We start from the raw sequence: 22,744 nt of genomic DNA on the forward strand, positions 1-22,744 counted from the left end.
GGGATTCAGAAAGGCAGGGAGATGTTATGTTCTAGTGATATCAGAGACGACTTCTGGGGGGGGGCTTGCATTAGGGGGTCTCGAGAAATGCATGGGATTTAGACATCCTACCTTCCAGGCAGAAGACAAGCCTCAAGACCCCAAGGAGGGCATGGGACACTGAGGCATGAGACCTGCTTTCTCCTGGCAGAGGCTGGGGCCAAGGGAGGAAAGGCACAGAGCTTATTAATGCAAGCTCTTGAACAGGAGGCTGGGAAAAGAGCGAGAGAAGGCCCATGGCAGGCAGAGAAGTCGGAACCGGTGGTTCGATCCTTTACCCACCTCCATCCAGACTGCACAAAACGTAGAGGCATCTCTTTAAACAACGAGACTTCTCTTTTTGGCCAGCACACGTGCACAGAAGTTCTGCACACTTGGAATTCCGGGCTCTACTCTGAGAACTTTCAAAGCGTGAGGGATTGGAGAGAGGGAGGGGGAAGCCCAGAACTCCTGGTGGATGGAAGCCCGAAGCCTGGGTGATACAAGTAGCTTCTTCCAAGTGCCCTCAACTCCCAGGGGGAAAAGGCAGCAGAAACCCCACTGCTGTGAAGGGGAGTTCGGTCAAGTCAGACCCCAAAGTCCGAGTTTCATGAAAGTTTGTATTTTTCCTAAAATTCTTTGAGGGCCCTGACAGTCCTCAGGGATAGAAAACCATGTCCTCAAGAGGAAGAAGGCCTATTTGGGGTCCTTTCCTCTCTAATATCGTTGGAGAGACCAGGAGCCAAGAGAAGAGCATGGCTGGGCCTCCCCAGAAGCCCGGAGCAGCATGGGGCCAAGGTGCCCCAGGGTGCTGGTGGGGCAAGGTGAGGGGAGGTGGGAAGCAGCACAGGGCCAGGGGGCCAACTAGGAAATCCTGGCTCCTCCGCCGGCTCCCGGAACCGGGCCAGCTGGAGCAGGCTCCTCGCTCCCTGGACAGGCCTGCAGCAGTGACCAGCCGTCCCTGGCCAGAGCCGCGGGGCCCGGGCACCGGTGCCCACTACCCCCGGGCCTCCCGGACCCCGGCCAGGAAGAGCAGACACCACGTCTGAGCCTGGAACTAGACAGTCCCCCACCTGGGCAGCAAGCTCCGCTCCGCCTCGGCTCCCCGGTCCTCCGGGGCCGCTCGAGCCCCCTTCCCGGGGCCTGCCCCCGCCCCCAGCCCTCCACACAGGTCTCCCTCTGTGCTGCAACACACCGGCCCCTTTCCTGGCGATGGGCTCCGGCCACCGTCTGCCAAGGCTCCAGAGGAGGCTCTTTCTTCGAGAAGCTGGATGGGGGAGGGGCTGGGAGCTGCTGTTCCGAATCTTCAGGTGGGAGCCCCCGGGCCAGGTACTCCGGGAAGCGGCCAGAAGGTAGGCCGGGGCAGCTCCCCAGGCCGGGCCCTGCTTGCCCGTCTCCAAGATTTAGGGTTCCAGACAGCATCGCGAGCTCCCCCTGCGCCCTCCTTCCTGCCCCCCGCGCAAGGCCCCGGCGCGGAGCCCCCCTGGCCCTCCCCCGCTGCCTCTTTCTACCACTTTCCCTGCTCCCTCCCAAGTCTTTCCGTCCACGGTCTAGGGCTCGCGGCCTGCGCCTCTGCAAACACCCCCCGCCCCTCCGATCCGGGCAGAACTCCGAGGGGAGGGGCCGGAGGCCCCCCTTCCCGCCTGCGGTCGGAGGGGGCAGCGCCGCAGCCCCGGGCCGGGGGGAGGACGGCAGCCGGCTCCGCGCCCCGCCCGATCAGGCCACTCAGCACACTAGGGGTGGGGGGCGGGGGCCGGGAAGCAGGGCTGGCGGAGAGGGGGGTCCGGCCCGGGCAGGTGCGGGCTCCGGCTGGGCCCCGGCCGGCTCCGGGGGCGGGGTCTCAGGTTACAGCCCCGCGGGGGGCCGGGGGCGGCCCGCGGTTTGGGCGAGTTCGCCAGTCTCGAGAGGGGCCGGGCGCATATAACGGGCTCCGCGGAGGCGAGAAGACGCAGAGCGCTGCTGGGCTGCCGGGTCTCCTGCCTCCTCCTCCTGCTCCAAAGGCCTCCTGCATGAGGGCGCGGTAGAGACCCGGACCCGCGCCGAGCTCCTGCCGCCTCGCCGCCAGGCCCCGCGGTGAGCCATGATCCGCCTCGGGGCTCCCCAGACGCTGGTGCTGCTGACGCTGCTCGTCGCCGCTGTCCTTCGGTGTCACGGCCAGGATGTCCGTAAGTCGCCCCACGCCACCTCGCTGTGTCCGCGCCCCCCTGTGCCGTCCCGCCGCGCCCTCCCCGGCTCTGGAGCGCGGCGGGTCCGGGCTGGAGTTGGCCGCCGGGGTCACGGCGCGCCGGGCCTGGGGCGCAAGATGCGCAGGAGCTCACCTGGCGGCGCTGCGCGAGTTAGGGCGCCCGGCCCGAGCGTCCTCCTGTGCGGCTCGCAGGTGGAGGCGTCGGCCGCTCTCCACGGCGCGCAGGAATCTGAAACCCGCGCAGTGTCGGGTGGAGAGGTTTGCGCGCAGCTGTGAGCGCGCTGCTTTCCGCCAGCGTGGAGAAGCAGGCAGGCGCACACGCACGCACCTCGCCGCCCCGAAGCGCCGGCGCGGCCCCTCGGCCTTAGGAGCAGGTGGGACGCGCCCTAGCGAGGGCGCGAGGAAGCGCCGAAGGGTTGACCTCGCAGTCTCGTCCAGGGGTTGGTGGCTGGAGGGTTCAAAGGGGGAGTCAGACAAAGGAGACGCTCTGAAACCGGGGCTGAAATCCGAGGCCACAAAGAGGCTTCGCAGCCGCGCTCTGAGACCCCGGCGCGTCTCGCAGCTTCCTCCCCTCCCCGCTGGCTCTGGGGCGAGGTGCGGCCCCCAGTCTCAGCTCGGCTTTCGTCCTGCCTCTTAACGGGTCCAGCAACTGCCCGGAGGAGAGGCCATCTGAAAGGCGATAACATTCCAACCAGACCGTGCTTTTCAGACGCCCCAGAAAATAGCGCCCCCTCCCCGCGGTCTTCCTCTCCAAATCCCGGAGGTACTACAATGAGTTACTCTTCTAAGTTTCTGGAACTCGCCGAGCCAGGCTGCAGGCTGAGTGTGTGCGTGTGTGTGCGCGCGCGCAGGGGAGGGGGGCACAGATGGCCAATTGCTGTAACAATTTCAACTGGATATAGTTAGGGATGACAGTTTTACAGTCTAGTCCAGAGGCGGTTCGGATCGCACCTCTCCATCGCCTCCCTTGGTAAAGTCCCACCGTCTGGGATTATATTCAGGACAAACGAAGCCTGGAAAGTGTATTAGGTAGAGAGGCTTCTTCTTCTTCTTTTTTTTTTTTTTTTCCCCACGTGTTTGGGCACGTTTCCGATGGCTGGGATTCCAGCCCCGTCTTTGTATGTTACAGATTGTAAATCAATCGCGGGGGGAAACTTTTCGTGGGGGGCGGAGGATGAGAGGGGAAATCAAAATCCCTCTGCCCACCAGGCTCTGTTTGGTCTCTCCCGCCACCAGGCAGTCTCCAGAGACGGCTTGGAAGGCCCTGGGCCCAGGAGGACTTTCCGTTCCTCAGCGCGGCTGACCCAGGCGGGGGCAGGGCGGGGGCAGGGCGGGGGCAGGGCGGGGGCAGGACTGGGGCCGCCGGCGCAGCCGCAGGGAGTCCGGGGCAGGAGATCCTGGCCGGGTCGTCCAGCTCCGCGCTCCGCTGGCGGCGCGCTCCCGGGCACTTGTTGGAACACGGTGCGTCTCTAAGTGATCCCCAGGCTCGGACTGACCATATTTTTGTCTTCGCTCTGCCTGTGCATCCCCACACAGCTGTCTTCCTAACTGACCTCTGCTTAGTGCACGGTGAAATGAGCTAAGTGACTTTAAGATCACCCCCCAATTCTGCATCTGGCATTAGAGGCACTCACTTAAGGGGCAGAGCGCTCTCACCGCCGCAGCTTTGCGGGGAGCGAGCGAATTCCAGGGCTTCTGGGGCCCAGATCTTCCAGTCGCTCCTCCTTCTCCCCAGGGGTGGGGGGTGGGGGGAATGCGTCGGGGCGGTTGACTTTGCTCCCCGGCGCATCCCAGCCCCGTGACCCCCTTACCCGAGGGGTCAGGGGACCCAGAGAAGCGGCGTGGGGGGGTGGGGTGGGGAAGGCACCGTCTGCGTGGACGTCAGGAATGTCAGAAACCTAGAGCGGGGGCACGCCCCTCCTCCCCATCCGTCCACGAGTTCGAGAAACTTATGGGAGGCGCTGTCTTTGACCTACATCTGCATTTCACAGCCCTGGCCTCCAAAAGTGCCCCTCGGCTGCGGGGAGAGACCTCAATCCTCCTTTGTGAGGCTTGTTTGCGTTGGGAGATTGGCAGCGATGGCTTCCAGATGGGGCTGAAATGCTGCCCGTATTTATTTAAACGGGTTCCTTGCGGAGACCCGTGAATCGGGCTCTGTGTGCGCTCGAGAAAAGCCCCATTCATGAGCGGCGAGGTCCGGCGGGCGCCCCCGGACCCCCCGACCCCCTCTCCACAATGCCCCCCTGTGCCCGCCCGCCGCCACCTCCCGGGCTCCAGCCCTGCGCAGCGCGGCGGCGGAGCAAAAACAGTTCCCCGAAAGAGGTAACTTTTTAATTGGCCTGCGACAAAGGAGCACTTTATGCGGCGCGGCGGGAACCACGGGAACCGGATCGGGCGCGCCGGGATGCTATCGGCGGCCGCCGCGAGCAGCAATTATGGTGGCGCTGGGCTCCTCCGTCCACACCTAGGGGATCCGGTTACGGGGCTGGCTCCTTTCTGGGCCAGTCATTTAATCCTACTGCTCACCCTCCCGGTGTCCGTGGGCCAGCCGCGGCCCGAGCGGCCGCCAGGAGAGTCCCCCCGCGCCTCCCACCGCCCGCGCCCCGGCCCCGCCCCCGCGCATCCCGGGCCGCCCCTCCCCGGGAAATCCGAGCCGCAGGCCGGTGCACCCCCTGCTCCCAGCATTTTCTTTTCTTTTTTTCTTTTTCTTTTTCTTTTTTTTTTTTTTTCCACTCGGAGCCCTGTTGGGTGAGATCGGGCCTTTCCTGAGTCCGGATGGGAGACCATTAACCTCTCCGCCTTCCCCTTCCCCGCCGCCTGCTTTCTACAGCTGCAGCCCAGCCCTGGGAGACGCAGGGTGCGCCCTGCGATCCCCCGACCCTCGCCCGGATCATCTCGCCTAAAGGCCGGAGCGGGTTTCTCCCGGTGGCAAAGAAAAAAAAAAAAAAAAAAAAGATTTATCTTCCGATTTTCAGAGTCTCCTTCCAGAGCCGCAGGCAGGCCCATTTCTCTCTCCGCCCACCTGGTTTGTGGCTCTTTCCTATTATTCCTCCCCCGCAGCTGCCACTGCTTTGGAGATTTTGATGAGAAAAACAGCGCTGGGCGCTCCCTGGCACGTGGTGCGGCTCCTCGGCCCTTGGCGCTCCCGGGAGCGCTCTTGTCAGCACAGGTTTCGTCTGCAGGGTGAATTCCAGACGGCAGGGCGCTGGTGCAGAGGGGCGAGTCCGTGCCGCTCCGCGCCGGGGCTGCATTCTTGCAGGAGGCCCGGACTGGCTCATCTTAGCCCTGGCCAGGCCTTCGACGCCCCCTGCGCCCTTCCCGCCCCCCCACATTGAGGTGTTGCCTTCTGATGAAGTTAGGGTCGCTCCAGGGAGGGCTATGGCTAGAGGTCAGCAGCGGGGCGGGGGGGGGGGGGGGGCCTGGAGGTCAGCACGAGGGTGGGGGGGGGTGGGGGGGGGTAGGGGGCCTTGGTCCTTCTGCCTCCCAAGGTATTTTGTTAGCCTGCTTGGGTCCCAAGTGTATTGTCTGAATCGGCCTATCCTCCTCCTGGAATTGAATTAGAATCCTGATTTTTTTTAAAAAAGATTTTATTTATTTATGCATGAGTGACACAGAGAGAGGCAGAGACACAGGCAGAGGGAGAAGCAGGCTCCCTGCGGGGGTGGGGGGGGGATGCGGGACTCGATCCCAGGACCCCGGGATCACTCCCTGAGCCAAAAGCAGATGCTCAGCCACTGAGCCACCCAGGTGCCCCTAGAATCCTGATTCTAATATGATTTAAATAACTGGATATGGTCCTCATTCTGACAGCCCCTCCTTTCACCACCAACCCTGCCCCATAGATCTGCTTTTGGAGGCTGGCTGTTCCTGTGGGGGTGGGTGGGGGTCTTCTCCAGTTTCCCCTGTCCTCATCTTTAAAGTCCCTGAGTTCCCGTTCAGGGTTTCACCCCCAGCTCCCCGTGCAGCTCACCTCTGCCCCCTCATGCTTCTCCCAGGCTAGATGCCGGTAGCACCCCGCCACCTTCATGGCTGGGTCCTGGTTTCCACGGGCCAACAGACAGCATAGCGCAAGGTGCACAATAAATACGCCTTGAATTTATTCAAGAAGATCGAATGATGGCTTAGAAAAATAATGTTCAAGTTCTCTATGTTTGGGTGGCCAGAGCCCGCATTCTTCGGCATTTGAATGATGTCAAGTTGACTGCAACCTCTTTCTCTTTTTCTCTTCTGGCCCCCGACCCCCTCCTTCCCTTTGCTCTCTGCTTCCCCTGCCCTGCCCTTGGTGCAGAGAAGGCTGGCAGCTGTGTGCAGGACGGGCAGAGGTATAATGATAAGGATGTGTGGAAGCCCGAGCCCTGCCGAATCTGTGTCTGTGACACTGGGACTGTCCTCTGCGACGACATAATCTGTGAAGACATGAAAGACTGCCTCAGCCCCGAGACCCCCTTCGGAGAGTGCTGTCCCATCTGCTCAACTGACCTCGCCACTGCCAGTGGTCGTAATTTATTTATTTCCTGTTCCACATAAATAAATTACTTGCAGGTGCAGCAAATGCCCTCCCATGGATGCTGGTCATCTCTGCGAAACAGAGGGACTGGTTATCCATGGGACCCCAGCAGCTGAGGCTGAAAGGAAGGGCCACGTCTTGCTTGCAGGTTGAAATTGAATGAGCCTGAGACACTAGCGGGGGCGGTCCTCACCTAAAACCTCCCAAAAAATACACTTCCAAGATATGGAAGGACAGATGTGATTCCACAAAAGTATCCTCTCTGGAATCGTCTCCGCAAATCCCTAGAGCCGCAAGGGAGATGCCCTGGTCCGTGGGCCAAACCACAGATAGAGTCCTCTCACCCGCAGCTAGAAGACCACTAAGTATCCACTGAATATGTGGTCTTCAGTGGGGAGAGTCTCCGCCGGCTTGTAGGGAGACAGAAGACAGGCTCCCTCTTTGAACTATGGGACAGTGGTGGCAGTTTTCTTTTGTTTTTACCTCTCTTGGAATTAACTGCCAATTAAGAAGCAAGTTAATAAGGGAAGGAGGAGCCGGGCTCTGGGAGGCGGGCGGGGCTGGAGCCCTGCAGGCCTGAGCCCTGGTGGGTTTATTTGCTCCCAGCCAGAACCAGTGCTGAGGGCCCACCTGGGCCTACGTGACCCATCCCCAGCACTTGGACACAGGCCCCATCTCCCTATGGGGGGGAAGGAGGGGGAGGCACATGGCCAGGCCCCTCCGGTGGTCCTCACCCTCCCCTTCCCATCCAATGGGGAAGCAAGTTGACCTGGAAGCAAGGAGTTGCCCTTCCTTAACACTTCCCCAACACTGGCGAGCTGCCTTTGTGGTTCGGATTTTCGGATCATTTCTGAGGCCTGTGTGGAGGGAAGTGTTGATTGCCTCACTACTGTGCTGCTACAAGGGGGAAGGGGTCACTGATTTGGGATGGCCCTGGCTGCAATGCCCTCTGTAACTCCTATGCCCTGCTGTGTTTTTGTGCTTGCTTCGAGGAGACCCAGCTTGAACGTAAGACCCTTCTGACTCCCTAACTTCCTCGGGGAGGGCTCGGGCCGCGGGCAGGGCTTCCTACCCTATGAGGAGGGAAGAGGCTCGGACCCTCTGCCAGCTTCTGTGCTTCCTTTCTTGGTGCTAATTAGATCTTGAGCTCCTGGTTTTCTCTTCACACGCCCCGCTCCATTCTTTTGCATGCTGGCTGCTTTTTCAATAACCGAGTCTGGGTCGGCTCTGTGCCTCAAGGGACCTCAGCAACCCCGGGACCCCGGTGACCCTAACATCCCAGCAGGACAGGAAGCTGCCTCCTTCCTGGGTTGTGTCCTAGTCTTTGTGTAATTCATTCAAGAGCGTGGGAGTGACAAGCACTTGTTCTTCGTCCTTCTCCATCTCACAAATTTTTCATTCTTCTCTATTTTTCCACTTGCAGGGCAACCAGGACCAAAGGTAAGGACTTTCTCTCTTTTTTCTTTCTTTTGTTTTTTTGCTTTTTTCAGAAGCAATGTTATGCTCACCCAGCCCGTGGTTTTTAGGCAGCAGCGGAGGGCTGTTTTAGGGGGCACCTCAATGCTCGGGCTGCAGGGCAGGCTTTTGTGCTTGGGGCTTGGTGGGCTTGCATGGATCGATCCTCAGACTGTGTCATGTTTCAGGGACAGAAAGGAGAACCCGGAGACATCAAGGATGTAAGTACAAATTACTCGCAACAGGGGTTGGGTCTCAACTGGGTCAGCATCTTGGGCTACCTCTAACATGCCCTCCTGTGGGTGTCTCTTTCTCTGTCTCACAGATCGTAGGACCCAAAGGACCTCCTGGGCCTCAGGTAAGAAAGGGAGAAATCCCTTCCACCATCCCTTCCTCAAGTTACCGATCTGCAGGCCCCCCCCCCCCCCCCCCGGGCCATGCCGTCATCTCAACATTTTCTTTGCCTTCAGGGACCTGCAGGTGAACAAGGACCCAGAGGTGATCGTGGTGACAAAGGTGAAAAAGTGAGTTGAGAAATGCTCCCTGACCCACGTGGGCTGCCCAGGTCCCCTGAGTGTCTCGCCCTCCACTCACCGCCGCCCCACCATGTGCTCGACCACCTCCTCAGGGGCAGCCCGTGGACGGGTGGTTCTTGAGTAGGCCTTGCTTCATGTGCGTGTCCTGTTCTCTTTCTGCCAAGGGCGCCCCTGGACCTCGTGGCAGAGATGGAGAGCCTGGGACCCCTGGAAACCCTGGCCCCCCTGGTCCTCCTGGCCCCCCTGGCCCCCCTGGCCTTGGTGGAGTAAGTATCCTTATGTCCCCTTCCTTCAGGCTGTCCCTCCAGAATGTGGCTTCTAAATTGCTACTCACACTCACCTGGCTGGCTCCCAGGGCTGCCAGCAGTGTGTACACAGCCTGTCCATGGGCTTTTCCCTGAGCCTGTAATTTAGTGGAATCACATATTAGGCTTGAGACTGTGGTGCTAAGGGCTGGCTTTTTTCACTCACGGGGCTTCTGCAAAGAAAGTCTTCAGTTACCTGGCTCCCAGGCGTCTGTCCTGTGTGCGGTTGATTCCTGGGCGTGGGTGTGGGGGCTGAGGGACGGGATGACTGGGCACTTGTAGTTCCCTGGAAGAAGAGTGACCACTGTCCTTGGAAGACATTTAAACCTGGTCCTTGCCAGGTACATTCCAAGCAACCATTCATTCTCATGAAAGAGCCCCACTGAGCAAAGGTGTGTGGTTAAAGTCAGTTTTGGAATCCAGCCAGCCAACAGATTACATTATTGTCCAGTTTTTGCAGGTTTGCCCTTTTGATGTTTGCTATGTTTTAAGTACGTAGGTGGCTTGCAGACGCTTACTCTTTCCCTTGCTGAAATATCTTAGGGCTGTTGATTTTAGTCTCTTGCTGGGCATCGAATTCCTGGGAATTAAAAAAAAAAAAACTTTAAAAGCGATATTTTAGTTATACTTCTCAGTGTATATTGAATGTATATATTGTGTATATACTTCTCAATGTATAGTGAACAATGTATTAATATTGTAGAATTTAAAAAATAATTCCATAAAATGAAATGCAGGTAACTGATGACCTGCGCCTCCGAAGAGCACTTTATCTTCCAGGGAAGTGATGCCACTGGCATCTAATAACACATTTCCAGAACGATTTTTCAGGAATCATTGGCAAGTCTGTTCAATACTAGGTTAGTCTCCAACACTTAGAGTTTATCTAAAATGGAGCTGTCGTCGTTTTTTTTTTCTATCCCAATTTATAGCTTACCTTGTTGAGAGGGAACAATCTGGGGCCTCACAAGCTCCTAATGTTGTTGGGTTGATTTGCAGAACTTTGCTGCCCAGATGGCTGGAGGATTTGATGAGAAGGCTGGTGGCGCCCAGATGGGGGTGATGCAAGGGCCAATGGTAAGAAAAGACATCAGTTTTTTTTTTTTTTTTTTTTTTTTTTTTGCAGCCAGAGTGGTGGGAGGTGGCCCTACGCAGAGCAAGGGAATCTGACAACCTCACTTTATAGATAATTGCTTAGAGCAGCTCTTCTCCAGAGGTTATGTAACCTCCCATGTGGTTAGCCCAAAGCATTTGGTTTTTAATGGTGACGGATGCCAGTTCTAATGATGCGCTGGAGTGACCAAGAAGAATGAGGATGGAGAGACACATCTAGGCTGAGCTGTTGGAAGGCCGGTCGCTATTGCTCTTGGAATGAGAACTGAAGAATGCAGACAGCAGCCACCGTCCTCCAGCGCCCACAGGACTTCCAGCAGGAAATCTCAGCCCTGCAGCTCCGACTTGGCACATGCTAAATGAAACTCAGACTTTAGTAAACATGGCTGTGGGCCAGGAGAAAGCAGGGCCAGCTTCTCCATCCAAACGGTGCCTATAAATAAATAGATTGTTGCGTGGGGAGTGGGAAATGAGAGGGAGCAGCCACCGTAGGGCCCCTGCCCACAGAGTAACTTTTTGTCCTTTGTCTGGGCTGTTGGCTGGGAGGAGGTGGCGCTCTGGAGGCCACTGGCGAAGCATTTCCAGTAACCCTCCTCCTCTCCTGTTCCAATGCAGGGCCCCATGGGACCTCGAGGACCTCCAGGCCCTGCTGGTGCTCCCGTGAGTACTGGGTCTTTCCTCTCCCTGGCAGGGCGGATGCTCTCAAGCTCTTGCATGTCAGTTTGTGGAGTCAATTAACCTGGTGTCCTCGTGTTGCTTTTTTAGGGACCTCAAGGATTTCAAGGCAACCCTGGGGAACCTGGGGAACCCGGCGTCTCTGTGAGTACTGGCACGGGCCCTGCCCTCCTCCTAGGGAGTGATGTACCACTCAGACCCCAAGACTGCCCAGAGCTTCCCCAGTGGAGGGCCCAGAGGTGCCACTTCTTAGCTCTGCGGGATCCCTGACAGAGGACCCCGGGTGGCAAGGACCACCAGGAACTCTGTCACCACCGTCCCCTTTCTGGCTCACCCCTGGCCTGTGTTGCCTGCTGCCCTCTGGTATCATCGGCTCTGCACTCTTGCTTTCTCAGCACAAAGTGGGCTTCCCCTCCACCCCCACCCCCACCTCTCTTCCTTATGAGAGAACTTAGATTCCAAAGGCTACAGTCCCGAAGTCTTGTCCACTGATTAGGTATCGTTCCCCCCTCCAACCATCTCTTACTCTCTCCCTTCATTTGTAGGGTCCCATGGGTCCCCGTGGTCCTCCTGGCCCCCCTGGAAAACCTGGTGATGATGTGAGTATACCTGAGTAGCGGAATGAGTGGCTGCCTCCTCGGAGGGAGGGCTTGGAGAGGCTGTGTACTGGGGCAGGGGTGCAGAAGCGCCCTCAGATTGGCCCAGGGTGGGGGTGTCCTCTGGTCCACCAGAGCCTCAGACCCTGTCTACATTCCCACTTGCAACCTAGCTTACGAGTGTCCGGGGACTGCCTTGGAGCCATCGGGAAGGGAAATAATTAAAACATCATTAGCTCCAGGAAGGGAAATTGAGAGACGGGAGAAGGGCGAGGGAAAACACAGGGGGACCATGGTAGGGAGGGGACAACAGAGGAGACACTCAGCAGCCCGACATTATCTTAATTGTAAATGAGTTAGGAAAAGCGGAGCAAGGCCTGGGCGGGGATGTCTGCAAAGGATGCAAACGAAGGGAAGAGACAAGAGTTGGCTCTCAGCTGCTCTTGGGAATCACATTGGCCCGTTAGAAGTCTCTGGGCATAGGGCAGCGCTAGCCCAGTCTGTAGAGCCCAGGACGGGAGAGAGCAGAGTCCCCGGGAGGCCGCAGGCTGGTCGGTGGCCCGTGTCACATGCAGCTGTCTGAAAGGACACATAGTGACCTGGGAAAAGCATTGAAAGTCTGGAATCCGAAGGAGGTGAGGGAGATGAGTAAGCAGGTGGGCCACAGGCACAGTGGACCGCCAGGAGAGGCGATCCGGATCTGGAGTGCGCCAACTGCGCTAACTTGTCTCCTGGGGAAGCTGAAGTACATCTCTCTCCTTGCAGGGCGAAGCTGGAAAGCCTGGGAAATCTGGTGAAAGAGGCCCTCCTGGCCCTCAGGTAAAGTCCTCCCACCCCTTTCCCAGCCTCAGACCTTGTTCTGAGTCTCCCTCCTTTGCAGCTGAGGCCTCACGCCCAGTGCGTCCAGTTCAGTGGGCTCACTTCTAAAATGGGAACTCCAACAGCCCCTACCTGCATCAGGCCTTCGTGCTGATGTTTAGGATCCTGACACAGCCCCCTCCCCGCCCAGCCCCGTGGTGGCTGAGCTGCTGTCGTTTTCACCCATTTTGGATAAGAAGGGGCGATCACAGGAAGGGGGGCTCTGGGAGCTCCTGCTAGAGCTGCCCCAGTGCTGGGCTTCTGACCACTCGGCTGGCCTGAGGGAGCTGGCTCTGGAGGTTCTCCAGCAAAGCAGGGCAGCCTCTACTTCACCCTCTGCTCTGGGCCTTGACCGTCTCCTCTTTGGACCACAGGGTGCTCGTGGCTTCCCGGGAACCCCAGGCCTTCCTGGCGTCAAGGGTCACAGAGTAAGTATCGCAGACAAGGGTTTTGGAAGGAAAGACTTATCCAGGGGGGAGAAAAAAAGCATGTGGGAGCATGAATCCCCTTATTAGGGTTCATCCCAGAAGTGTGATGGAACGTGTTCTCTCATCCCCTAGGGCTACCCAGGTCTAGATGGTGCTAAGGGAGAAGCCGGTGCTCCAGGTGTGAAGGTAAGGACCAAGGAACACATGGGGGTGGGGACAGAGGGAGACGATGAGGAGCCTTTCCCTCTGGTCAAGGAGATGCTCTTGAGTCAGTGGAGTGAGGATGTGAGGACAGCTTTGGTTGGGAAGACCCAGTCCTACATCCTGATGGAAGAACAGCAGGCCGGGAGAGCTCAGGGAATGGTGCCTTGCAGAACCCAAGTGTGGGGTCTCGGTGCTAGCTGAGTTGACCAGAGCTTTCAGGTTCTTCCTTGGGAGTTTTCCAGGTGGGGTGGCAGTGGGGTCCCGCTCACTGACCCTATGCATCTGTTTCCCAGGGAGAGAGCGGTTCACCGGGTGAGAATGGTTCTCCAGGCCCAATGGTGAGTATGGACAGCCTCCCCTGGGAGGGCCTCCAGACACTCCTCAGACATCTCCTAAAGCCTAGCAGATGGCTCCGCTATAAATGCCCTGCTCCCTTTGTGCAAGGTAGATCGTCAGCTTTGTAGATCTGATGATTACGATCGGATCAAAAAGGTGAATCTATTGAATAGATGATGTGGTCAAGTTTCACCAGCATTTCCTTGAAATAGCCCTGTGAGCACACTTAAGGTGTGCTTCAGTTTTTACAAATTCCGTTTTTTCTTGATATTTTGGGGAGTTCATCTGTTGCATGAAGCAAGATGCACCCATGACAAGGTTCCCAGCAGGAACCACAGGAGCATCTGTGTGTTCGGCCTGGGCAGGAAGGCCTTTGATGTGATTTGGGGAGCCCTAGATGAGTCAGGAAGGCCGGATCGGGGGCATCCACACCTTTGCCTCCTGGGCGCGTGCATGCTCCCCACTCTGGTGTCTGGGAAGGACTTGAAGAGTGTCATTGAGCCAACTCATGCTTGTGTCCTCCTGCCGTGTTCCAGGGTCCCCGCGGCCTGCCCGGAGAGAGAGGACGGACCGGTCCTGCTGGTGCTGCGGTGAGTAATGACAAGGCCAAAGCCACCATTTGGCCAGCACTCTGGAGGTTGCTTTCATATAGGGCTTGATCCTCCCGACAACCCCCATGAGGTGTAGAGGGTGTTGTCATCCTGGGAGGATTGATCATGTCTCAAAGCGCCAGGCTGAGCCTGCACAGTTGAAGGGCAGGGGTGAGCTGTGGCAGGGTGGTTGGTTGGTGAGGGCGGGATTTTCTCTTAAGGAGTCTGCATTACTCAGGTACTCCCCTTCCCAGCCCCCCGCCCACTCCTAGTCAATCCAGTTTGAATTTATGGACAGCCTTCAGATGGCTACAGTGCTGGGCTACATTTTGACCTTTCTGGTTGTTGAGATGATGCTCTAGGGAAAGTGTAACAGTCTCAACTCATGGGGCCTTCATACTTGATGTCACTGGTGCTGGCAATAGGGTGACATTCATGGCCACTATGCCACAGGCACTTTCTAGGGTCAGTCAATACCTTCTGTGCTTTGACTCATCTTCCCTCAAATCCTGTAAGATAGATTCTACTGTTCTCCCTACTTTATTATTATTTTTTAATAAGATTTTATTTGAGAGAGCGAGCAGGAGCACAAGCAGAGGGAGAAGCAGGCTCCCTGCTGAACAAGGAGCCCAATGCAGGGTTCGATCCCAGGACTCTGAGATCATGACCTGAGCCGAAGGCAGACGCTTAACCAACTGAGCCACCCGGGCGCCCCTATTCTCTCCATTTTAGAGAAGAAGGAACTGAGGCCTAGAAAGTTTAAATCGCTTCAGACAGTGCTGGGCAGCCTCAGACTCTGGTGGCCTCTTGTTGGTGTGGGAAGGGCACGGCGTGGGGATCGGTAGGGGATTTGCAGCCAGAGGAGTGTGCAGGTGTTTAGCTCTGATCCCTGAGAGGCAGAGCCCTTGCAGGCGCTCGCTCAGGCGAGTGATGTGATGAAAGCTGCGTTTAAGAGAGATTATGCTTTCCGTTGAGCTCATGCCCCAGCCACCCAAGCTCCGCGGCCCCTCCTCACGCGTCCTTGTGAGGCCGGCCTGAGTAAATCAGCTTCGCTCCCCGCGCTCTTCTCCAGATAATGTATCTGTCTGGCGGACGTTTCCCTCAAAAGCAGATCGGTGAGATATAACAGGCAGCCTTGACCCCTGTTTGTCAGCCGGAGCTGCTGAAGTGCCTTGTCCCAGAGTCACTCTGTGTGAGGGGATTAGAGAGTGCTGGGGCTGCCAAGAAACACCACTATTTCTGCAGAATCTTCGGCCCTGGCTTGTGGTTTATTGGCCAGGCCTGAAGCCACGCGGGTGGCGCCCCGTGCGGGGCGAAGATGAGCTGCATCCCTGCTCGTCCTCCTTCCTGGGCACAGCAGGCCCTGCTTCTTGCTCCTCCTTGCTGGTTCCTGTCCCCACAGTAGTCTGGCTGGCAGGCTGTGCGCAGGATTTGGCAAAGAAAGTTGACAACGTCACAGAAGTTCCCAGTGCGGGCCTGCTGTCAAGGCTGGGCCTGGGACCCGGCTGGGTTGGGCTCTGCTGGCCGTGGTCACGCGCCCCCTTGGGCCAGGCTGTGCCCTCTCCCGGCCGTACTGCAGGGAGAGCCACGGATGCCAGCCCAGGCCTGCAGCTTCCCTTTGCTCACGCTGGGCCCCAGGCCTCTCCTCCGGCCTAGTCCTGGAGGGAGGGTGCTCCAGGGTTGCCCGAAGCAGCCAGCCTGGCTCAGAAGGGGGGTCTGGCCAATGCCGAGGCTTTACGTGCCCTCTGACATTTTCTTTTCTGTCAAGTCTCCTCTTGCTTTCATGTTTAATGCCAATGTGGAGCGTCTCCATCAGGAGAAATGGGCCATAGCCAGGAAGAAGATGTCTTTTTTAAAACGTGAGCTCCCCCTAAAGTATCCTTCTTCAGCACCCCAGAGAAAGCAGAGGCAGGGGCAGGCAGGCAGGGAAAGGTCACTTTCTCGGCTGTTCTGGTCCCCTGCCAAGGACCAGGGGCCAAGCCCTGCTCTGCGTGGTCTGATGGCTCCTGGAGTTTGGGTAAAAGTTCCCTAGGCCCAGAGGGGCTTTGAGAGAGAAACTGGGGAGTGCTTACCTCAAACCTGTGGGGAAAAAAACCCTCAAAACTAGTCCTAAGGGTGTCTGTGTGGCGCAGTCGGTTAAGCATCTAACTCTTGGTTTTGGCTCAGGTCCTGATCTCATGGACAGTGAGATCGAGCCCCACGTCGGGCTCCACGCTGAGCAGAGAATCTGCTCCAGGATGCTCTCTCTTCTGCTCCTCCCCGCACTCACGTGCCGTCTCTCTCAAATAAACCTTTACCAAAAACAAAACAAAACAAAAAACACCCAAAAAACTAGTCTGAGAGAGAAAGAACTGGCAGCCTTGTCTTACTGTGTAAAGGACTCTCAGGGGTGTGAGCTCAGATGTGGTCCTCAGGCTGTGCCCAGTGTCCTGTCCCCATCACAGGCTGCTTCCAAGGCCAGTGGCAGACATCCTGGGGCTCCCTTAGGAACAGGTGGTCTTGAGTGGCTGGGAAGGGGGTGAAGCCCAGAGACATCCCGGGGTTAACCAGGGGGAGGCCTTAACCAAGCCTTAGCTAAGGAGGTCAACCAAGCCCTGAAAGTGTCTCTCCTAGTGCGGGGCAGGAATTGAGTTAGGTTTGCTGCTCGGCTTCCATTTCTCTTCGGCCCAGTTCACCGAGTCTTTAAATGATAACCTGGCCTTGCAGTTGGGGTTATTTGGGGTCTGAAGGAAAGTTTCCAAAATGACGGAGTGGCGAGGAGATCACCAAGCTTTGTTTACAAGGAGAACATGCCCACTGCGCCCCAGCACCCCTCCTTGCGGCCACCATGGAGGGTTCCCGGCTGCTCCTGCCCGGGGTGCTGGCCTGCACCCGCACCTGCACCCGGCCAGCCTGCCTCTCGTCCCCGGGGCCGGCGCTGCCCGAGTTCCCCGTGGGGTGGGGGTGGACCGTGGACAGGGGAGGGCCTGGCCTCGCGGGGCCTCTCACCACGCTGCTTCCCTCTCCCCACTCACAGGGCGCCCGGGGGAACGATGGCCAACCAGGCCCCGCGGGCCCTCCGGTAAGTGCCCTTCACCGGAGCCCCGGGGAGCGGGCAGGTGCCTTCCGTGGCCCCACCGCTGTGCTGGGCCTTGGGGGGTGGAGGGAGGATGGGGAGGAGGATGGGTAGGAGGGGGAGGGGGAGGAGTGCTTTCTCCCTATTACCCTCTTACGTTGATTACAAGCTTTGAAATGATGCTCATTTTGCTCAGCCACTCTTTTAGCATTTTTTTCTTTTTTTTTCTTTCTTTCTTTTTTTTTTTTTCCGAGGAGGGATAGCCAGGGAGGTCAAAGAGTCCCCTGCTTCTCAGCACGTATATAGTCGGATACTTGCTTTGCCTTGGGAAGCCAGGCTCGGGACACTGGCAGTGGGGACAGTTTTCATCCAGGGGCTTCGGGCTACAGGGGACGCAGAGCGAGATCAGTACGACGTGGGGAGGAGTGTGAGGTGTGGGGTGGCTCCCTCTGGGGGTGGAGAAGTCCCACCCAGAAACAGCATTCCCCTCCCCCCTCCTCCCTCCCTCCCAGGGTCCTGTAGGTCCTGCCGGCGGTCCTGGCTTCCCTGGTGCTCCCGGCGCCAAGGTACGTGCCCTGTCCCCTTTTCCCGTGACCCTGCTGCCCTTGCTGACTGCCACCGCCCCCCCACGGTGCCCCCTCCCTTCTTCAGAGTGTCTCCCACCCCCGCCCACCGCTGCTTTCCGTGGGGGCAAGGAAGGGCCAGGCCTTTCAGGGCCACCAGCTGGAAGGGAAAGTACGAGGGCATGAGGAAGAGCTTCAGACTTGGGGAGGCAGGAAGAGATGGGGGACACGGCTGAGATCTGGGAGGGAGCAGGAGACCAGGGCCGGGAGGGGAGGGAAGCAGGCAAAGCTCAGCAAACTAGACCCGGAGGCAGCCGGAGGAGGTGGGGTGGGCAGGAGATGGCTCCAAGCCCCCCCGGCACCCCCCCAGGCTTGGCGCCCCCCAGCCCCGTTAGCGAGGATGAATGGGGGCCAGCGGGAGGCCGCCGGTCAGGGAAAGGCCCGGCCCCAGGGATGCGCTGCACGCGTTCTCGGGAATTCGGCCCCAGATGAATGCGGCCTCCATGTGGTCACTGGCATCAGGTTGCCTTTCCCCTCCTGGGGTTTCCATGGCAACCAGACAGTGTCTGAGGCCCCGGGAGCTGGGTGAAGGGGACCCATTGTGACGAGGGACAGCGGAAGGTGAGGGGGCCTGACCTTTAGAAAGAATAATTACAGAAGTGAACCGAGAATGTTGGGAGGAGGAAGCTGAGGAGGCTCGGCCCTGCCTGCAGGTCCGCGGGCCTCGGGGTGCCCTGGAAAGGGGGGAAGCCGAGGCGTCCTGGGGCTTGTGGGCGCTGCCAGAGGCGAGAACTGAGCCCCAGAGCCCCCGGGTGGAGTGGGGCGCTTGTCCCAGCTTGCTTCGGCCCCTGCCGGCCCCCCCTCCAGCAGGCCCAGGCCAGAGCCGCTGCAGAGTGGAGCGGGGCCTGTAGCCCAGACGTCGCAGGGCCCCCACTTCCTCAGTGCAAGAACCCCGCGGCGGGGGGGGTGCCGGAGAGGGCAGGACCCCGCACCGGCCTTCCTGAGGGTGGCCGCACCTACAAGTGCACCTGGCCTGGGGCGTGGGGGACGTGGGGGGCACGGAGAGAGGAAGGCAGGGCCTGGGTGGGGCCCAGGGGGCCCAACAGCTGCCCCCGAACTGCTGCTGGCCTGTGAGAGGTCTGTGCCCCCAACCTGTCGTCTTCTTGTTCCATCCCTGTCTGTCTCTACCCAGGGGGAAGCTGGCCCCACTGGCGCCCGAGGTCCCGAAGGCGCTCAAGGTCCTCGCGGCGAGCCTGGCACTCCTGGGTCCCCCGGGCCGGCTGGTGCCTCTGTAAGTGGTCTCTGGTGCTCTTGACTCTGTTTACCTCTGAGAGGAGTGGGGCCCCTGTCAGAGCTCCACTCACCAGACCCTTATTTTGGCCCAATGCTTGCATGCCCATCTCTAGGGCCATCTGTAGGGTCTCTCTACAGCACCCCCATCCCCCCCCACCGCAACCCGCAACGGGACCCTGTCTGGAACTGAAAACCGCTGGTCTAGCCCCTGGATCTGCAGCGGGGCGGGCTGGGAGGTGCCTGGGGTTTCTTTGCTGCTTATTTTGTAATGACACCCTCTCCCTTTTCCAGGGTAACCCCGGAACTGACGGAATTCCTGGAGCTAAAGGATCTGCTGTGAGTGTTACCCGGGAACTGGGCTCCTGTGGGGAGGGGAGTCCCTCCTGGCCACCTCTCCTGATGCCCCCTCTTCTACTCACACTGACAGGGCGCTCCTGGCATCGCTGGCGCCCCCGGCTTCCCGGGGCCCCGTGGTCCACCTGGCCCTCAAGGTGCGACTGGTCCTCTGGGCCCGAAAGGTCAGACGGTAAGGTTCAGAGTGAACCCCAAGTCCCACCGGTACCCCTGGAGTCAAACCCCGCCGTCCCCCCTTCCTGTGCTCACACTGTGTCCTTTGTGGGGGATGGTGGCGGGGATGGGGGGAGCCTTTAAGGGTGTCTGGAGGTGGGGGCAGGGTCCGTGGAGAGGACCCCATGTGAGAACCCGCCTCTCTCTCTCCCCAAGGGCGAACCTGGAATTGCTGGCTTCAAAGGCGAACAAGGCCCCAAGGGCGAGCCCGTGAGTATCTTCCTGCAGCTCTTGCCCCCCCACCCCATCCTCTGCAGCCCCATCCCCGGATCCGGGACCTCCCAGGTTGTGGCCGGAGGAGGGGACCCTCCAGGTCGAGCTCCCATGTTTGGTTTGAGCCACGTGAACAGTTTCCACTTTCCACCGTCCCTCTGCCCACTGGGCCCCTGTTCCCCCGGGCTGATCCTTTGCGGCCCCGCTTGCCCCCACCCCAGGTCCCCCAGCACCCCCAGCCCTGAAACAGCAGCGGAGGCCGCTCCCTCGGCCCACCGGCCGGTGACTGGCTCCGCGGCGGTGCCGGGTCACCGCTCACCCGGTTTCTCTTTCCTCCTGATTCTCAGGGCCCTGCTGGCCCCCAAGGAGCCCCCGGTCCTGCTGGTGAAGAAGGCAAACGAGGTGCCCGTGGAGAGCCTGGTGGCGCTGGGCCCGTTGGTCCCCCCGGAGAAAGGGTAGGTGGGCTGGGAGGCCCCACTTTCTGAGGGGTGTGACCTGGATGTGGAAGCGGAGTCTTTGCAGCTGTGTCCTGGCCAAGTCCCGTGGCCTGAGCGTCAGTCCTCTCCCCCACTCACTGCCGGTGGCGAGGGGGGGTGCAGGGAGCCCATCTTATTTCTGCCGCCACCCCCAGGATGGCATGAGACGGTCTGAGCTCCCCCGTGGGACAGGCCCTAGCGGTTAACCCCTCGGAGTCTTGCGGGCTGTCGCTCCTGCCCCCCAGGAGCTGTGGCTGGGGGGTTGGTGCGATGGAGCTCCCGAGGCCGCCGAGGCTCCCTGTGTGGTTGGGTCGGGGCCAATCTGACTTGCCACCTGTCCTCCTCCCACGTCCTTCTAGGGGGCTCCTGGCAACCGCGGTTTCCCAGGTCAGGATGGTCTGGCAGGTCCAAAGGTGAGTGGGGGGGGGAAGGGGCTGGGGTCCCTGCATTGCTGGTCAGACGGCCGCCTGCTGACTCCCTGCCTCCCCCCGTGTAGGGAGCCCCCGGAGAGCGTGGGCCCAGCGGCCTTGCTGGTCCCAAGGGAGCTAATGGGGACCCTGGCCGTCCCGGAGAGCCTGGCCTTCCTGGAGCCCGGGTAAGTCCTCGTGCCCTTCCCCGGCTGGCCCCCCAGCCTTGTGCTGCCAGGATTGGGAAGACCTGGGGCCTCCCCTGATACCCGTCTTCTCTCTCTCCTGATCAAAGGGTCTCACTGGTCGCCCTGGCGATGCTGGTCCTCAAGGCAAAGTCGGTCCTTCTGTAAGTCTACCGTCTGGGGTTGGGAGGATAACCCCGGGAAGGCAGGTAGTAAGGGAGACGGGGGTCTGGGGAGGGGCAGCCTGTGAATTTTGAGACTTGAGAAGGGGGCAGATGGTAGTTACCGGGCCAGGTGCGGAGCCCTGAAAATGCCAACCTCTGCGCCTTCGGGCCTTTCCTTGGAGGGAGACAGAGCCTGGGTGCGTTTTGAGGAGCAACACTTCTCATTCGAGCAGTGCCCTGTTGCTGACTGGGCCGCATGCGCGGCGTGGGCCGCTGGCCCAGACCTCGGTCAACCCCCCACGCCCGGGGTCTGGCTGTTGCCTCGCCCTGTGCTGCCCACGCAGTAGGCACTCAGCGGGTGGATGACTGTGGGTTGAGTGTCTACACTCTGAGACTGATGTCCTCTCTTTCAGGGAGCCCCTGGTGAAGATGGTCGCCCCGGACCTCCAGGTCCTCAGGGCGCTCGTGGGCAGCCTGGTGTCATGGGTTTCCCTGGTCCCAAAGGTGCCAACGTAAGTAACAGCCGGCCCTTCCACTTCCTTCCACATGGTGCCCCTCCCCCCTCGCCCCCTGGAGAGAGGACTGGCTCCGAGTAGAGTTAACCCACAGGCAGTCATGAACACGATCCCTGGTGCCGTGGGCAGCGTGGGCCTGTGTGACCCGGGGAAATGCGGGGCACCTCAGCCATGACATTATTCCATCACACGCCTGAGCGTGAGACAGGGTGCCGACGCTGGGCTTGGGCTTTTGCCCATGGCCCCCAGCCCCACTCTCCCCTGCTCTACCCCCTCCCACCGACACCCTCCCCTCATGGTCCTGCACTCTTTCCTCCAGGGCGAGCCTGGCAAGGCTGGTGAGAAGGGACTTCCCGGTGCTCCTGGTCTGAGAGTAAGTACCCCGCCTCGTGTGCACATGCATTGGTGCTGGCTGGACACCTGCAAGGGGAGACACCTCCCGGGGCATGCTCCTGGGGCCCCTCGTCGTGGGTTCCTGTGGCTGAGCCCATGCTGCTCCGGGAGCCCCCACACAGAGACTTCTAGTTGCTGTTGGTCAGCAGCCCGGGGCTGGGGAGGACTCCCACCTGAGAAAGACTGGGGAAAGGAGGGGCCCAGGGGAAGTAGGGGTAGAAATGGAATTCAGGTTGGGGGATCATGGACCACCAAGTGTGACTGCTGGGCACTGGGGCCTGCAGACCGAAGAACACGTGTCATGACACCACCCTTGTCTCCCCCCTCTAGGGTCTTCCAGGCAAAGATGGTGAGACTGGTGCTGCAGGACCCCCCGGACCTGCTGTAAGTAGCTGCCTGGCCCCCTCGAGGTGGTCCTGTGGGCTTGGGGGTGGCGGAGTGGCGGTGACGGATGAGGAGCCATGGATCTGGATCCCTCTGGGGCACCGGACCCACTCTCAGCCAAGGCAGTGTGGACCCCACCCCCGTTTCAGGGGTGCAGGTCACTGGGGGGAGAACAGCAGGGGAAGCACGCAGGCACATCTTTCTTGGGCAGTGCCAGAATGTGTCTGGCCCGCCCTCCTGCTGCCACCGAGGTCCCCTCCCGCTGAGGCTCTCAGATTCTCTGGAACAATGGCTCAGGCCACCTTTGTTTCCCTCTGCAGGGACCTGCCGGTGAACGAGGCGAGCAGGGTGCTCCTGGGCCATCTGGGTTCCAGGTAGGTGGCTGGACAGGGCCCTCTCTACAATTCTGTGTCCAGGGCTCTGTGGGCCGCAGCAGGCCCCTGGGGGGGGAGGGCGCCCCCCTCCTGAGGGGAACAGGGGAACGAGGCCTCCCTGCAGTCCTGCCTCTTGTCCCGGCCTGGGCCTCCCTGGAGGGCTGGGGCAGTGAACTCACTCCTTTGCTAATGGATATCACTTTGCCTTCTAGGGACTTCCTGGCCCTCCGGGTCCCCCAGGCGAAGGTGGAAAACCAGGTGACCAGGTGAGTATGGGGCTCTTTGCAGGTGCAAAGTGTTTAGATGGGAAGATCCCTTCCGATGCCCCGGAGGTGAGGGCAGGAAGGCA

General features: G+C 59.7%; 1 protein-coding gene and 2 long non-coding RNA genes across 4 annotated transcripts in view; 1 reads left to right on the forward strand and 2 right to left on the reverse strand.

Moving 5' to 3' along the window:
* The first annotated feature begins 1,931 nt into the window (after positions 1–1,931).
* Positions 1,932–22,744, forward strand: part of COL2A1 (collagen type II alpha 1 chain) — a 30,531-nt gene continuing 9,718 nt past the window's right edge. Inside the window, exons 1-31 of one of the 2 annotated variants that reach the window (XM_077870307.1) lie at positions 1,932–2,183; positions 6,492–6,698; positions 8,134–8,150; positions 8,354–8,386; positions 8,491–8,523; positions 8,636–8,689; positions 8,866–8,967; positions 10,006–10,083; positions 10,735–10,779; positions 10,885–10,938; positions 11,340–11,393; positions 12,156–12,209; positions 12,623–12,676; positions 12,809–12,862; positions 13,174–13,218; positions 13,753–13,806; positions 16,823–16,867; positions 17,374–17,427; positions 18,617–18,715; positions 19,009–19,053; positions 19,145–19,243; positions 19,441–19,494; positions 19,845–19,952; positions 20,333–20,386; positions 20,470–20,568; positions 20,676–20,729; positions 21,143–21,241; positions 21,564–21,617; positions 21,968–22,021; positions 22,342–22,395; positions 22,608–22,661. In XM_077870307.1, the coding sequence (XP_077726433.1) occupies positions 2,099–2,183; positions 6,492–6,698; positions 8,134–8,150; positions 8,354–8,386; positions 8,491–8,523; positions 8,636–8,689; positions 8,866–8,967; positions 10,006–10,083; positions 10,735–10,779; positions 10,885–10,938; positions 11,340–11,393; positions 12,156–12,209; positions 12,623–12,676; positions 12,809–12,862; positions 13,174–13,218; positions 13,753–13,806; positions 16,823–16,867; positions 17,374–17,427; positions 18,617–18,715; positions 19,009–19,053; positions 19,145–19,243; positions 19,441–19,494; positions 19,845–19,952; positions 20,333–20,386; positions 20,470–20,568; positions 20,676–20,729; positions 21,143–21,241; positions 21,564–21,617; positions 21,968–22,021; positions 22,342–22,395; positions 22,608–22,661 (2,049 nt within the window). In that variant the 5' untranslated portion in view covers positions 1,932–2,098. The remainder of the gene's footprint in view (positions 2,184–6,491; positions 6,699–8,133; positions 8,151–8,353; positions 8,387–8,490; positions 8,524–8,635; positions 8,690–8,865; positions 8,968–10,005; positions 10,084–10,734; positions 10,780–10,884; positions 10,939–11,339; positions 11,394–12,155; positions 12,210–12,622; positions 12,677–12,808; positions 12,863–13,173; positions 13,219–13,752; positions 13,807–16,822; positions 16,868–17,373; positions 17,428–18,616; positions 18,716–19,008; positions 19,054–19,144; positions 19,244–19,440; positions 19,495–19,844; positions 19,953–20,332; positions 20,387–20,469; positions 20,569–20,675; positions 20,730–21,142; positions 21,242–21,563; positions 21,618–21,967; positions 22,022–22,341; positions 22,396–22,607; positions 22,662–22,744) is intronic. The other variant, XM_077870308.1, reaches the window with a different exon arrangement.
* Positions 7,058–9,559, reverse strand: LOC144296923 (uncharacterized). Its single transcript, XR_013363850.1, has 3 exons — positions 9,203–9,559; positions 9,042–9,104; positions 7,058–8,639 (listed from the first exon to the last, which is right to left on the reverse strand). It is a non-coding gene; the product is annotated as an uncharacterized LOC144296923 (long non-coding RNA).
* On the reverse strand, positions 17,067–18,993 carry LOC144296922 (uncharacterized). Its single transcript, XR_013363849.1, has 3 exons — positions 18,577–18,993; positions 18,061–18,158; positions 17,067–17,244 (listed from the first exon to the last, which is right to left on the reverse strand). It is a non-coding gene; the product is annotated as an uncharacterized LOC144296922 (long non-coding RNA).

This window comes from Canis aureus, chromosome 25 (assembly GCF_053574225.1).
Source record: "Canis aureus isolate CA01 chromosome 25, VMU_Caureus_v.1.0, whole genome shotgun sequence".
NCBI lineage: Eukaryota > Metazoa > Chordata > Mammalia > Carnivora > Canidae > Canis > Canis aureus.